The sequence below is a fragment of the Thalassophryne amazonica genome, chromosome 5 (assembly GCF_902500255.1).
Source record: "Thalassophryne amazonica chromosome 5, fThaAma1.1, whole genome shotgun sequence".
NCBI lineage: Eukaryota > Metazoa > Chordata > Actinopteri > Batrachoidiformes > Batrachoididae > Thalassophryne > Thalassophryne amazonica.
This window is the reverse complement of record NC_047107.1, coordinates 24,434,877-24,450,253: the sequence shown is the minus strand read 5'-3', so window position 1 is coordinate 24,450,253 and position 15,377 is coordinate 24,434,877. Positions and strand designations below refer to the sequence as shown.

General features: G+C 42.2%; 1 protein-coding gene across 3 annotated transcripts in view; it reads right to left on the bottom strand.

Moving 5' to 3' along the window:
- LOC117510188 (kinesin-like protein KIN-14I) overlaps positions 1-14,508 on the bottom strand; it is a 44,728-nt gene extending 30,220 nt beyond the window's left edge. For all 3 annotated transcript variants that reach the window (XM_034169808.1, XM_034169810.1, XM_034169811.1), the window contains exons 1-7: positions 14,303-14,508; positions 11,146-11,264; positions 10,865-10,957; positions 4,898-5,020; positions 4,608-4,700; positions 4,396-4,456; positions 4,191-4,309 (exon numbers count right to left, since the gene is read on the bottom strand). In XM_034169808.1, coding sequence (XP_034025699.1) covers positions 4,191-4,309; positions 4,396-4,456; positions 4,608-4,700; positions 4,898-5,020; positions 10,865-10,957; positions 11,146-11,264; positions 14,303-14,444 — 750 coding nt within the window. In that variant the 5' untranslated portion in view covers positions 14,445-14,508. The remainder of the gene's footprint in view (positions 1-4,190; positions 4,310-4,395; positions 4,457-4,607; positions 4,701-4,897; positions 5,021-10,864; positions 10,958-11,145; positions 11,265-14,302) is intronic.
- Between the last annotated feature and the right edge of the window lie 869 nt (positions 14,509-15,377).

Below are 15,377 nucleotides of genomic sequence, written 5' to 3'. Positions count from 1 at the left end.
CTCCACCATCTTTCAGACAAGAGTCATCAGAAGATGAGATATCCCACCGGTCCCAAAAAATCAGTAATACAAAGTGTCAGGGGATCACCCAAGTACAACCCCAATTCCAATGAAGTTGGGATGTTGTGTAAAATGTAAATAAAAACAGTGACTTGCAAATCCTCTTCAACCTATATTCAATTGAATACACCACAACGACAAGATATTTAATGTGCAAACTGATAAAATTCATTGTTTTTATGCAAATATTTGCTTATTTTGAAATGGATGCCTGCAACACGTTTCAAAAAAAGTTGGGACAGTGGTATGTTTACCACTGTGTTACATCACCTTTCCTTCTAAGAACACTCAATAAGCGTTTGGGAACTGAGGACACTAATTGTTGAAGCTTTGTAGGTGGAATTCTTTCCCATTCTTGCTTGATGTATGACTTCAGTTGTTCAACAGTCTGGGGTCTCCGTTGCCATATTTTGCGCTTCATAATGCGCCAAACATTTTCAGTGGGTGACAGGTCTGGACTGCAGGCAGGCCAATCTACTACCCGCACTCTTTTACCATGAAGCCACATTGTTGTAACACGTGCAGAATGTGGCTTGGCATTGTCTTGCTGAAATAAGCAGGGACGTCCCTGAAAAAGAAGTTGCTTGGATGGCAGTATGTGTTGCTCCAAAACCTGGATGTACCTTTCAGCATTGTTGGTGCCATCACAGATGGGCAAGTTGCCCATGCCATGGGCACTAACACACCCCCATACCATCACAGATGCTGGTTTTCGAACTTTGCGTTGGTAACAATCTGTATGGTCTTTTGTCCGGAAGACACAACGTCCATGATTTCCAAAAACAGTTTGAAATGTGGACTCATCAGACCACAGCACACTTTTCCACTTTGTGTCTGTCCATTTCAAATGAACTCGGGCCCAGAGAAGGTGGCGGCGTTTCTGGATGTTGTTGATGTATGGCTTTCGCTTTGCATGGTAGAGTTTTAACTTGCACTTGTAGATGTAGTGACGAACTGTGTTAACTGACAATGGTTTTCTGAAGTGTTCCTGAGCCCACGCGGTAAGATCCTTTACACAATGATGCTGGTTTTTAATGCAGTGCCACCTGAGGGATTGAGGTCATGGGCATTCATTGTTGGTTTTTGGCCTTGCCTCTTACATGTTGAAAGTTCTCCAGATTTTCTGAATCCTCTGATTATATTATGGACTGTAGATGATGGAATTCCTAAATTCTTTGCAATTGAACATTGAGAAACATTGTTCTTAAACTATTTTTCACGTGGTGATCCTTGTCCCATCTTTGCTTGTGAATGGCTGAGATTTTTGAGGATGCTCCTTTTATTCCCAATCATTACACTCACAATTAGTGTCCTCAGTTCCCAAACACTTATTGAGTGTTGTTAGAAGGAAAGGTGATGTAACACAGTGGTAAACATACCACTGTCCCAGCTTTTTTAAAACATGTTGCAGGCATCTACACTCAACAAAAATATAAACGCAACACTTTTGGTTTTGCTCCCATTTTGTATGAGATGAACTCAAAGATCTAAAACTTTTTCCACATACACAATATCACCATTTCCCTCAAATATTGTTCACAAACCAGTCTAAATCTGTGATAGTGAGCACTTCTCCTTTGCTGAGATAATCCATCCCACCTCACAGGTGTGCTATATCAAGATGCTGATTAGACACCATGATTAGTGCACAGGTGTGCCTTAGACTGCCCACAATAAAAGGCCACTCTGAAAGGTGCAGTTTTATCACACAGCACAATGCCACAGATGTTGCAAGATTTGAGGGAGCGTGCAATTGGCATGCTGACAGCAGGAATGTCAACCAGAGCTGTTGCTCGTGTATTGAATGTTCATTTCTCTACCATAAGCCGTCTCCAAAGGCGTTTCAGAGAATTTGGCAGTACATCCAACCAGCCTCACAACCGCAGACCACGTGTAACCATACCAGCCCAGGACCTCCACATCCAGCATGTTCACCTCCAAGATCGTCTGATACCAGCCACTCGGACAGCTGCTGAAACAATCGGTTTGCATAACCAAAGAATTTCTGCACAAACTGTCAGAAACCGTCTCAGGGAAGCTCATGCATGCTCGTCGTCCTCATCGGGGTCTCGACCTGACTTCAGTTCGTCGTCGTAACCGACTTGAGTGGGCAAACGCTCACATTCGCTGGCGTTTGGCACGTTGGAGAGGTGTTCTTTTCACGGATTAATCCCGGTTCACACTGTTCAGGGCAGATGGCAAACAGCGTGTGTGGTGTCGTGTGGGTGAGCAGTTTTCTGATGTCAGTGTTGTGGATCGAGTGGCCCATGGTGGCGGTGGGGTTATGGTATGGGCAGGCGTCTGTTATGGACGAAGAACACAGGTGTATTTTATTGATGGCATTTTGAATGCACATAGATACCATGACGAGATCCTGAGGCCCATTGTTGTGCCATACATCCAAGAACATCACCTCATGTTGCAGGAGGATAATGCACGGCCCCATGTTGCAAGGATCTGTACACAATTCTTGGAAGCTGAAAATGTCCCAGTTCTTGCATGGTCAGCATACTCACCGGACATGTCACCCTTTGAGCATGTTTGGGATGCTCTGGACCGGCGTATACGACAGCGTGTACCAGTTCCTGCCAATATCCAGCAACGTCGCACAGCCATTGAAGAGGAGTGGACCAACATTCCACAGGCCACAATTGACAACCTGATCAACTCTATGCGAAGGAGATGTGTTGCACTGCATGAGGCAAATGGTGGTCACACCAGATACTGACTGGTATCCCCCCCAATAAAACAAAACTGCACCTTTCAGAGTGGCCTTTTATTGTGGACAGTCTAAGGCACACCTGTGCACTAATCATGGTGTCTAATTAGCATCTTGATATGGCACACCTGTGAGGTGGGATGGATTATCTCAGCAAAGGAGAAGTGCTCACTATCACAGATTTAGACTGGTTTGTGAATAATATTTGAGGGAAATGGTGATATTGTGTATGTGGAACACGTTTTAGATATTTGAGTTCATCTCATACAAAATGGGAGCAAAACCAAAAGTGTTGCGTTTATATTTTTGTTGAGTGTATTTCAAAATGAGCAAATATTTGCACAAAAACAATAAAGTTTATCAGTTTGAACATTAAATATCTTGTCTTTATGGTGCATACAATTGAATATAGTTTGAAGAGGATTTGCAAATCGCTGTTTTTATTTACATTTTACACAACACCCCAACTTCATTGGAATGGGGGTTGTACATGACAGATGCAACGCATGTGGACACACGTAAAGTCTGGCTGTGTGGATGTCCAGCAAGAAACTGTCTTTTTCTGCTTTTCCTGCCTTATTTTCTCAACTTGTGACAATATCTGGATACAGATAGGATATTGTGACCTGAAGAATTTTCTCATCAAACACGAGCTGTCGACCACTGACATTCAAAGCCAGAAAAGGCTAAAAACATACAATTGGATCAGGACTGATGAAGGAGGACTTTCTTCCCTGGTAGTGATCTCTACTGAGACAGAGAGACTTTTAAAACTGAAGGAAGATAAGGAAGACTTCTACAAACAAGTGATCAATGCTTTTGTTCAGAAGGAGCGGCAGATGGACTTCATTTATAAGTAAAGGTAAGACCATAATAACTTTTTTAATTAAATGTGCTTTTTTGTGTGCTACAGTTTGTATGTGTAAAGAATGCTGATATGAGATTTTAAACATAACCCGTTAACTGCTGCCAATCAAACGGTGAATAAGCTACTCTGTGGGGTTCATATGTTTGTAAATGTGATTGCAATGAAGTCAGTGCCTCACCAGCCATGAACCTCACCGTACGTCACTGGTACCGGTGGGATTTAGGTTGGGCTGCAGAGGGCCCAGGTCCAGAAGAAGTGCAGCACAGACCCCCACTGGGTCTGAAAAGCATGCCCTCTGTTTTACTTTCTTCAAAATTCAAAAACTTACAGCTGTATAATCAACATCACAGCTGCAGGAGAAAATACAATTCTGCAAAATATTTATACTTTCCTCATTTCAACAAGACAGCCTTCATATTTTTGTAATGGGACGTGCCGTGTTCTGAGGCTAAACACATTCTTTGTTGCTGAATTATTGTCTTATCCTTACAATCTTTGGTTTTGTTTGAGTCCTGGCTGTCCTGGGAACTAAAGCCAACCCACCACAGCGTGTTGATCTTTCTTCTCCTCCGCAGCTTTCTCCTGCTCTTCATCTGATGATACCTTCAGCATCTCTTGGACCTTCCCTACGTCTTGCCTGGCCATCTGCAGCTCCTGAATCGCTGTTCAGGGTCACAGGAATACTTGAGGAACTTCAACATGAAGGTCAGCAAGGGAACATGTGAAGACTTTGTGGCTGCTGACTCACTGGAGGCCTGATGGCTGTGCAGCAGGTCCAGCCGGTGGGAGAACACCTCCAGCATTTTGCTCTACACAACACACATACGTATCTTGTGTCATTATTATTATTATTATTATTATTATTATTATTATTATTAAACGGTTCCAGGTCTTTCTGCTAAAACAGGCCACATGGTGGCACTGTGAGGGCTGTCTCAGATTCCACGGCAAATATCCAACCTTTTCTCTTTGCCACTGCAGGGCCTCCTCTTTGCTCCTCCTCCTCTCTGCTTGCTGCTCCTCTAGTAGCTGCTCCTTCTGTTCAGTCAAGACCTTGAAGTAATGTGCACACAAAAAAACTACACAGTCTAAAGTGATCTGCAACAGCTCCAGGTCACAGAGTGAGTTTGAAGTAGCTGGAGGAGAATAAAAGACAATTCTGGTGAAAACAAAGGAGGAGGTCAGCTGGGTTTAATATCTAGAGAACCAGAAGGACTGACAGGAGAAAGGAAATGATGAAGGTCACTAACCACAACTCTTTCCTCAAGTTCAGCATTTTTCATCGTCACTCTTTCCTGGTAGTGGTCCAACATCCTCTTCAGAATGTTTAATTTGTTCTGGTAATGAGTTCTGATCCGCTGCACAGTCCACTCCTGATCAAGCAGAACTGACATCACTATGAAGTCATTATTTGATCTGCCTAAAGGAAAACTGTGGTGCAAAACTGTGCTGCAAGTTATTTAGTCGCCTAAAAGATGAGCTTATTTTAAATCTACTAAAACCTGCGTGGACGTGAAAGCTGCTTTAAAATAACTGGAAGAAATTGCAATGCACAGTCAGTGAAATACACACACACACACACACACACACACACACACACACACACACACACACACACACACACATATATAATATATATATATATATATATATATATATATATATATATATATATATATATATATATATATATATATATATATATATATATATATATATAAATCACTGTCACAGGGTTTAAGGCCACATCTAGATTAGATTAGATTAGATGAAATTAGACAGAACTTTACTGATCCCTTGGGAAGACTCCCTCAAGGAAATTGAGGTTCCAGCAGCTTTGCATAGCAGCACGCAGGGCAAGAAAGACACAAAGTATCAAAAGTGAAAGTAAAAAGAAAAACATTTTGCAAATATAAATATAAATACACAATATAAATACCAGATATACTGATCAATAGTGATTTACTGGCTACTACTGTTCCTCTCATTCCCGACCTCTGTCTTCCTGTTACTCCTCCTCATCAATTTATTGTATAAGTCACAGATGCCTCCTTTGACTGGATACTTTGTGCTTATTCTGTATTCTAACATATATTTTTGTCTTTTGTTCAGATTCCTGCAATTATTCACTACTCACTCATCTTCAACCGCTTACTCCAATTAAGGGTCACGGGGAGCTGGAGCCTATCCCAGCAGTCATAGAGTGCAAGGTGGGGTACACCCTGGACAGGATGCCAGTTGTCACAGGCAATTATTCACTATTGAAAGACTGTTGTTATTGTTATTACTATTACTACTACTACCATTACAACTACAATATTTTGTGGTGGATGGCTTTGTTGCCATTAACTGCAGCTGCCAGGGTTAGCCTTAGGGCCAAGTCTAATTTATACACATTGCGAATCATGATGATAGACAGTTGTCTTGGCAACAGTGCTGCAAGGGGAATATGAAAGCCACATGAGACAAACACACACAGTCATGTTATACCGTGACTCCACACAGTGGCTTCTAGTGACGTGAACTTGCTTATTTTACTCCCAGGCAATTACTTAAATCTACTGCACACATCCAGTGCCAGAGCTTAGGTTATGAGTACAATTAGTCAGAAATAGGTCCTGATTGAAAAACTGCAATTTCTTATTTGTCTGGCATCGTTGCATGATGTGTGACTCCACAAGACCTCATGACTCCACCAGCTTTGGTGGAGTCAAGAGGTCAAAGGACAGAGGTGTTTGGCGATGCCGATATATTTGCAGGTGAACAAAGGTCCAAGTCTTTAGAGTCCCGTGTTGCTTGTCTTGCTGTAAAGTTGTGAGATTTGGACGCTAACCAGTGACCTTAGGAGATGACTGGATATCTGGTACCTAGGTGTCTTTGAAGGATCTTTGGGTACTGCTCGAATGACTTTGTATCAAATGAGCACCTGCTAAGAGAGACAAGGATGGAGAGCATCACTTGCATTGTGATGGAGCATTTTGTCCATGTGGCTTGTTTCTCTGTGTATGATCCAGCACGCAGGTGCCTGAATGTTGAGGACCCCAGTAGCTGGAGAAAGCCAAGGGGACGCCCACCTTACACCTGACTGCAGCAGATAGATGGTTATTTTAGGAATGTGGCAGTGCACCAGCTGTCTGTCTGGGTGGTTGCCATTCAGTACCCAAGGCAGTTCTGTTGTGTTGTGAATGTGGCAAAGTGCAGCAACAGCTGTATTGTGCTTCCAAATACTTGTGCAATCACATACAGTGGATTGCACAAGTTTTTGTCCCCTTGGTATTTCATGCATTTTAATTTATTTTTGCCATTTCAAATACAAAAAATAAATCAGGTTTCTCAGTATAAAAATTTGGAAAATTATGTCCCTTAAACTCAAACTGAAAACAAATCTCTACAACCTGTTATAAATTAATCAAAAAATATAAAAGTCAAGATGATGGGTTGCATAAGTAATGGGCCCCTTTGGTATAACTTATAACTTCTTCTGGGTTGTCTGGGTGTCTTGGTGTCTTTCCTCACTCTTCTCCTTCTTGCACAGTCACTCAGTTTTTGAGAACTGTCTACTCCATACAGATTTACCATAGAGTACCACACAGTTTGTATTTCTTCATAATTAATTAAATAAATTCCAAGACATATTCAGTTACTTGGAAATGTTCATGTATCCATCCCCTGACTTGTCTGAAGAAAACTGGCAATAAAGCTGATTATTTACAGGTATTACAGGTATTATACCATGCCATGGGCACTAACACACCCCCATACCATCACAGATGCTGCCTTTTGAACTTTGCGCTGGCAACAATCTGGATGGTCTTTTTCCTTTTTTGTCCGGAGGGCACAACGTCCATGACTTCCAAAAACAATTTGAAATGTGGACTCATCAGAACACAGCACACTTTTCCACTTTGTGTCTGTCCATTTCAAATGAGCTGTGGCCCTAAGAAGGCGGTGGCGTTTCTGGATGTTGTTGATGTATGGCTTTCACTTTGCATGGTTGAGTTTTAACTTGCACTTGTAGATGTAGCGACGAACTGTGTTAACTGACAATGGTTTTCTGAAGTGTTCCTGAGCCCATGCAGTAAGATCCTTTACACAATGATGTTGGTTTTTAACGTAGTGCTGCCTGAGGGATCAAAGGTCACGAGCATTCAAAGTTAGTTTTTGGCCTTGCCGCTTACGCGTAGAAAGTTCTCCAGATTCTCTGAATCTTCTGATTATATTATGGACTGTAGATGATGGAATGCCTAAATTCCCTGCAACTGAACGTTGAGAAACATTGTTCTGAAACTGTTGGACTATTTTTTCTCGCAGTTGTTCACAAAGTGGTGATCCTTGCCCCATTTTTGTTTTTGAACAGCTGAGCCTTTTGGGGATTCTCTTTTTATCCCCAATCATGACACTCACAATTAGTGTCCTCAGTTCCCAAATGCTTATTGAGTGTTGTTAGAAGGAAAGGTGATGTAACACAGTGCTAAACATACCACTGTCCCAGCTTTTTTGAAACATGTTGCAGGCATTCATTTCAAAATGAGCAAATATTTGCACAAAAATAAAGTTTGTCAGTTTGAACATTAAATATCTTGTTTTTGTGGTGTATTCAGTTGAATATAGGCTGAAGAGGATTTGCAAATCATTGTATTCTGTTTTATTTACATTTTACACAACATCCCAACTTCATTGGAATTGGAGTTGTATAAAGAGGTGTTCTGGAAGGCAGAATTCATGTTGTGGATCAGCTGTAGCTGGTGGAAATAACCGCACATAGGGAGTCAATGCGCGATGTTCACACGGGCTGATCAATTTACTGCTCTGATATATTCAATCTTTACACTTATATTTATTCCCCCTTTTGACAGTTTTATGTTATAAATCAATATATATGGCTTAGTAATGTAATACAGTGATACAGCAGTGACCACGGCACACCAGTTTTTTTTTTAATTGGAGTAAGATGGAGCGCAGCATGTCATCAGACAGTGTGGATTCTGATGATGAAGGAGGTGATCCCTCTTTTGTTCTGGACGAGGAACCAGAGCAGGTGGACCCACCGACGTGCACACAGATCTCCACAGCTTCTGTTTGCAGTTTCTCAAAGAGTCAGGTGCTATGAGCTGCGTCCCAGCGCCGAGTCCTGGAACTCAGAGATGCAGACACACACTGCTCCAGCAGTGGCTCCAGGTTTCATTGAAAGCGTCAAGATCAGTGTTAGCTTCGGTTTCGTTTAGTTCTTCTTTCATCCCTTTTGTGCTCTTGCTTCGTAGGCTGTTCAGTGATAACACTCTTTCGTCCACCTTTTCTCAACAAATTGTGACTTTTTTTACTTTTTTCCCTTTGTTCAGGAATTGTTGTGTGCGGTGTGACTGGGCCATAAGAGTGTCTTAAGCAGAAGAAATGGTTGAAAACACAGAGAGGAAGCAGAGATATTCTCCGTATGTAGGATGACAGTGAGTCAGTAACATGCTACAGGCTTGATCTGTGTAATTATTTTATGTTAATGTACTGTCTTAATGTTTTTATAAATTGTTTAGGTTCTTGTTATCGTATACACCCTGTTCATATTATTATTAATTATTATCATCATCAGTATTATCAGTGTTATTATTATTATTAATATTATTATCAGTATTGTTAATATTGTTATTTTCTTTAATTATTACATCTATTTTGTCATTTAATAGATAGATTGTATTGTCATTACAAGTGCAACGACGTTATCTTCACACCCAATCACGGGGCGTGTGTTATGTGTTCAAATGAGATGAGTTTGTATCAGTCAGATGAGTTTGTATCAGTTTCTGTCAGTATGTGCATAATGTCTGGAGTTTCCTTAACAACATCAGACCGTAGAGGAGGGCAGAAGGATAAGAGGGGCAGCCAAATGGTTCACCAAGGCCGTAGAGATTCTTCTGGAGGAAAACAGCGGGGTGTTTTGAACTTCGGAGGCTGATAAGCCTGCCATGTTTACGGTTAAGCAGAGAAACACCATTTACAGCTCCTCTGACTGACCAAATCCAAGTTCTGAGTATTCCCTGGTCTCCAACATCTTCCTTTGCAAGGCGTACATTTGCTCCGAGATGTTTTCCAACTTACATTTAAGTTCAAGGGTTAACGCAGTCTGAGACTGTACTGCCTTGCCTAACTCATTAATCATGACGGACAGGTGAGGGGTCATGGTTTCTGGTAGCAGCCATCTTGCCAATTCTCCGGTAGTTCAAGGCAGCACATAAACAAATAAACACCAACCCTCCCACTATAAAACCAAATATAAATAAGTCTTCAAGTCTCCACAGAAAGTGGTACCAAGCATGCAATGTGCCACTTCCCCCAGGCATCGAGAACATAGCCCACAGGGTAGGTTCCATCTGGGCACGCAGGGTCCCCCAACCCTGATTTCCTTGTTGAAAAAATGGTGTCAATTGCGTTCAGAGACAAGCTGATCAATTCCATGGTTAATCCAAATATAGTTTGAAGAATTCACTGTCCAGTGAAGTTGGGACTTTTGAAGGTTGGCGCAGAGATAGAGGAGACAGAGGAGAGAGGAGGAGATGCGACCACCCTCACCGGAGTCCCACACTTTGATTTTTAAATCGACCACAATGGAAGTATGTGTTTTCGCATTCTTGTGTCATGCATGTATTTACAATTATATTATGTATTCACAATGAATGTACTAAATAAACTCATGCACACACACTTTTAATATATAGATGTTCTGCATGTGAATGAGGTCGTAAAAACATTTTCAAACTGTGTAACAATTCATTTAATTTTGCTGGGTTTCATCTTCATAACAAAGTTATCCTCACGATTACACGTCTTAATACAGTTCAAGTTATATGATAGGTTGATTTCACTGTCCATTCATGACTAGAAGAGCAGAGTGCATTTTTTTTTTATTTCTCCTCCCCTTTCCGTGACAATCAATCACAGCTCTTGGAGGACTGCATCATACCTAGCAATGGGGTCAACCCCGCCTCTTCACAAAGATAGGAGTTTCTGTCCCCTCCTTGCTCAGACTTGCTCTCAAACACCTGCTGGCACTCTTAGGCTAAGATTCCTTGCCAGGATATTTTAGGCTAAGTTAGGAGCTCTTTGAGAGGGCTTTGAGTTGCTTCGCAGATATGGGCCCAGCTTTTTTAGCTCAATCTGGGAGGTGTATGCCCAAAAGATGACTCTGTTAACAGACTGTTGCATCCACAATACGAACACCCACAAACCTGGTTCTCTCGCACTGTGATCTGAAAATTCTCCTCCATCTGATGCATCATTTCCAGGTGTTTCTGCTTCATTTCCTTCACATCCTCAGCGATCTGTTTGAGAGAGCATGCAGCATTCATACTCTCACTCTGTCCAGGTTTTAATCAGAATGACATCATAGCAGTGGTAAAAACTTTACACCCAAAAACAACTTGTATGAGAGTTGATTTTGTAGCAATGTGTATGTGCTGCACATACTGTTCTTGCAGACTGACATGGACTCACTGTGCGATTATTTTACCTGATTGACACAGAGTTCAGCTGACTCGTATGGGATGTAGATCTTAACGTCTTCTGACCTGTCAGCATCTGTCAGCTGCTCTGCATCACTGCTGTTTGACAGCTGAGATCCCAGTGACCCTGTTACAATCGAATGCAGAGGAAACACACTGAAGGGGAGACACAGCAATCAGAGTGCTGGACAATCTAGAGGTACTCTTCCCCCTCCACACCCACCCTGCCCTCCTCCTTTGCACATTAAATCCTCATTAACCTGCCAGTTATCAGAAACCCAGAAAAACCGGGCTGAAAACATCTACAGGCATCAGAAAGAATACCAACACTGCGGGTGACAAAAAACAAAAGAGTAACATTGTAATTCTATATGTGTTTGGAATTTCTGAGAAATTAAGGGTACTATCTCACAGAGTGACAGATTACAAACAGCATTTGTGAGGGAATTAGCAAGAATTTGAGCAACATTCGCTGAGTGTTACTCCTGAAATTTCAACAGTTCAGAGTTGGTGAGGCTACAAATGTCATCCCCACATAATCACAGAGATGTCATGGGCATCACAAAGCCCCTTGAATGTCTACTCTGTGACTCATAACGTATGAGAATCACAAGAAATTTGTGAAGGATTGATGACGGATTTAACTACGTTGTGAGTGAATGGAGAAAAAATTGAGGGTCTGACAATGCTTGTGGGAGACACACATGAGCTGCCGTATAGCAGCACGCCGAAAATAGCAGAGATGATGGGAGAGGAACAGCCCTTCTGGAAGTGGCCGAGCGAGTCAGGCAGCTCCTCTGCTGCATGACTCTCCAACGGACTTGTGTTTTTAATTACGTCTGCCAAGGACGTCATAAAATCATCAGCATTTATTTATTTATTTATTTGTCTGTCTGTTGGCAGGATTACATCAAAAGTACTTCACAGATTCTCACCAACTTTGCACCACAGATAGATATTAGGGCATAGAAGACCACTGAATTTTGAGGTGAGTTGGATTCGGATTGGTGGACGTCAGAAATCTCTGGTTGCTCTTGAATCTTTTGTATTGAGAATTGTATTTAGTATTGGGCATTAGTTCAATATTTTATTGGTTTATCCTCTTCAATTCGTAGATGGAGAGGTGGCCATCCCAGCCTGTGCACGGAGAGGAGCACATACTTCATCTCTGAGAAAAAGTGAGATAGATATCTGTATCTAGTCCTTCAATGCTGGAGAAGAGGAGAGTGGATTTATTGGGGGAAGTGTCACTCTGCTGGACATATCTGCCATTTATTATTATTTATTAGTATTTCATAATTTAGTTTATATTATTATTTTATTTTATATTACTGCAGGGATGGTGGCCAAGTGGTTAGGGTACTTGGTTTCACTGCGGAAAGTTCCTGGTTCAAACCCCACCTCTGCCACAATCTCCATGTAATGTGGAGTTGCGTCAGGAAGGGTATCCGGCGTAAAACCTGTGCCAATTCAACAAACAGATCCACCTTGGATTTGCTGTGTCAACCCCGAGTGCAAACAAGGGAACAGCCGAAGGGACTTATTATTTTTTATTACTATTTGCAGTGCTTTATTTTCTGTGTCTACTGTCTGCAGTATTTCCACAGCCTATATAACAACATATAACAACAACATAATAACAGCATATTATAGCAGTATAACAGCAGCACACTACTCTCTGGCACACTACTCTCCAACAGTCATAGTGAGACAGCTCCATAAAAAGAATTTTCAACAACCACAACAGTCATGTGTTTTTAAATCCATCAAGACCATCAGACAGTAAGTGGTTCACCCCAAATTTCACAGAATCTCAAAAGCAATCTGGAGTATGTGGTTCAGTGCAGTGAGATCTACATCAGAGAAACCATACAGATGCTCAGAGGCTCAATACAGGAGACCCAATGACTCAGGCCAGGATTCAGCCATCTACCTACATCCATCCATCCATTTTCTTCTGCTTTATCCGGAGTCAGGTCACGGGGGCAGCAGCTCAAGCAAAGCCATCCAGACCTTCCGATCCACACACACCTCCCCCAGTTCCTCTGGGGAACCCCAAGGCATTCCCAAGCCAGCCGAGAGACGTAGTCCCTCCAGCATGTCCTGGGTCTTCCCCGGGGCCTCCTCCCGATGGGACGTGCATGGAACACCTCTCCAGCGAGGCGTCCAGGGGGCATCCGGAAAAGATGCCTGAGCCGCCTCAACTGGCTCCTTTCGACATGGAGGAGCAGCGACTCGACTCCAAGCTCCTCCCGAGTGACCGAGCTCCTCACCCTATCTCTAAGGGAGCACCCAGCCACCCTGCGGAGGAAACTCATCTCGGCCGCTTGTACTCGCGATCTCGTTCTTTCGGTCATGAGCCAAATCTCATGACCATAGGTGAGGATCGGAACGTAGATTGATCGGTAAATCAAGAGCTTTGCCCCCCCTACTCAGCTCTCTCTTCACCATGATGGTCCGATACAGCGAACGCATCACTGCAGATGCTGCACCGATCCGTCTGTCGATCGCACACTCCATCCGTCCCTCACTTGTGAACAAGACCCCGAGATACTTAAACTCCTCCACTTGAGGCAAGGACACTCCACCGACCTGAAAAGGGCAAAGCACCTTTTTCCGGTCAAGAACCATGGCCTCGGATTTGGAGGGGCTGATTTTCATCCCGGACGCTTCACACTCGGCTGCAAACCGCACCCATCTACCTACATCTTTAGGATAAAGAAGGACACATTTGAAGATAACTTTCATATTTTAGACAGGGAAGATAGTTGGACTGAAAGAGGCATCAAGAAAGCCATTCTTTTTTTTTTTTTTTGTCGACGTGATGAAACCTTCTCCAAACAGGGGTGGGGGGCTGAGATACCCATCTATAATTCTGTCCTTTCATCATTCCACACAGACTCACAGATTGTTCTCACTTCTCCTCCACTGACCTTAAGAACAATGACAACTTCCACCAGAACTCAAGTGACCTCCAGTGACCAATGACTCCTAAAGCCTTTTTTGGCATCACTGTGACCGAAGAGAAGATAAATATTTGAGTCCCTCAATACTGTAGCTTAAACTGATAAAGCTTCTTTCAAGTGAGAAACCTTTTCAAGGAACTAAACAAGTCTAGCTGACCTGACTTAACCTATTCAATAAACCCTCAATGTTTAACTGCACCTTTGACCTGTGGTCCGGGGTGTTTCCTTTGGTCAGGCCCAATCCAGTGTCGGAATGCAGTGATCCTCTTCAACCATGGGACCTTCTGATGAACACCAGCTTGAACAGTGCAGCAAATGATGGTGGACACAGTTAGAACCATTTGAAACAGCTTGTGGATTGGAAACAATAAAAGGTATAGTGATTAAAAAAAGAAAAGAAGAGAATAAAAACAGTTTGTGATACAGAGTTCTCTAACAGTCAATCACTTTCAGGTTATTAGCGCCACTGCAGGCCGTGTACACTCTTGTGGTTGCCTTTGTATTTTTGCAAGATGTCTTGAGAAAGCCTCATCCAGTTTGATCAAACTGGACACTGGACCTATAAATGAGAAGAAGTCATTTAATGTTGGTTGGGATCAGTCAATGATCAAGGTCCGAGTTTGAGCTCAAATTCCTGCTCCATCCTAACGTATGACATTTTGGTGCCGGTAATGTCATCACTTCTCTAGATAATTCAAAAGGCTGAGGAAGGGAGGTGATTCAAGTTTTAATGAAATGGTTCCATCAGGGAACCATTTCACTGCACTGCACTCCGAGTCAGGTAGCCAACCCGAGAAAAGAGGGTCATTGTTCCCCCCAAATCCTGTACACCTGAAACCTCTTGAAATGTCTTTATATGATATCTAATGACATTTTAGGACCAGTTATCAGTATCTTACATTGTGTACTGGTTCCCTGGGTCATTCAGAATGGAATGGTATTAGTAACAGTATAGTACTCATCCAGTTGCCGTAGGAATGCTCCCTGTTATATGGCATAAACATAAAAAAAGACAGATTTCATGAATTGCATTGCATTTCTGACTTCACAGCTGCTGGACATCAAATATAATCAGCCATGTTCCACAACAAGTAATCTATTTTTTAAAATGTGAGATTTCATGGAAACATTCTTCTTCCTGGCATAATAATAAAATGGGGGTATTGGAGGATATGGGGGGTATTTCCTTATATTTCTCATCAAATACGTTACTATACTGATTATTTCCTGAAAAGCTATAAGCCACAGGGTTATTTATGTGTCAGATCATAATA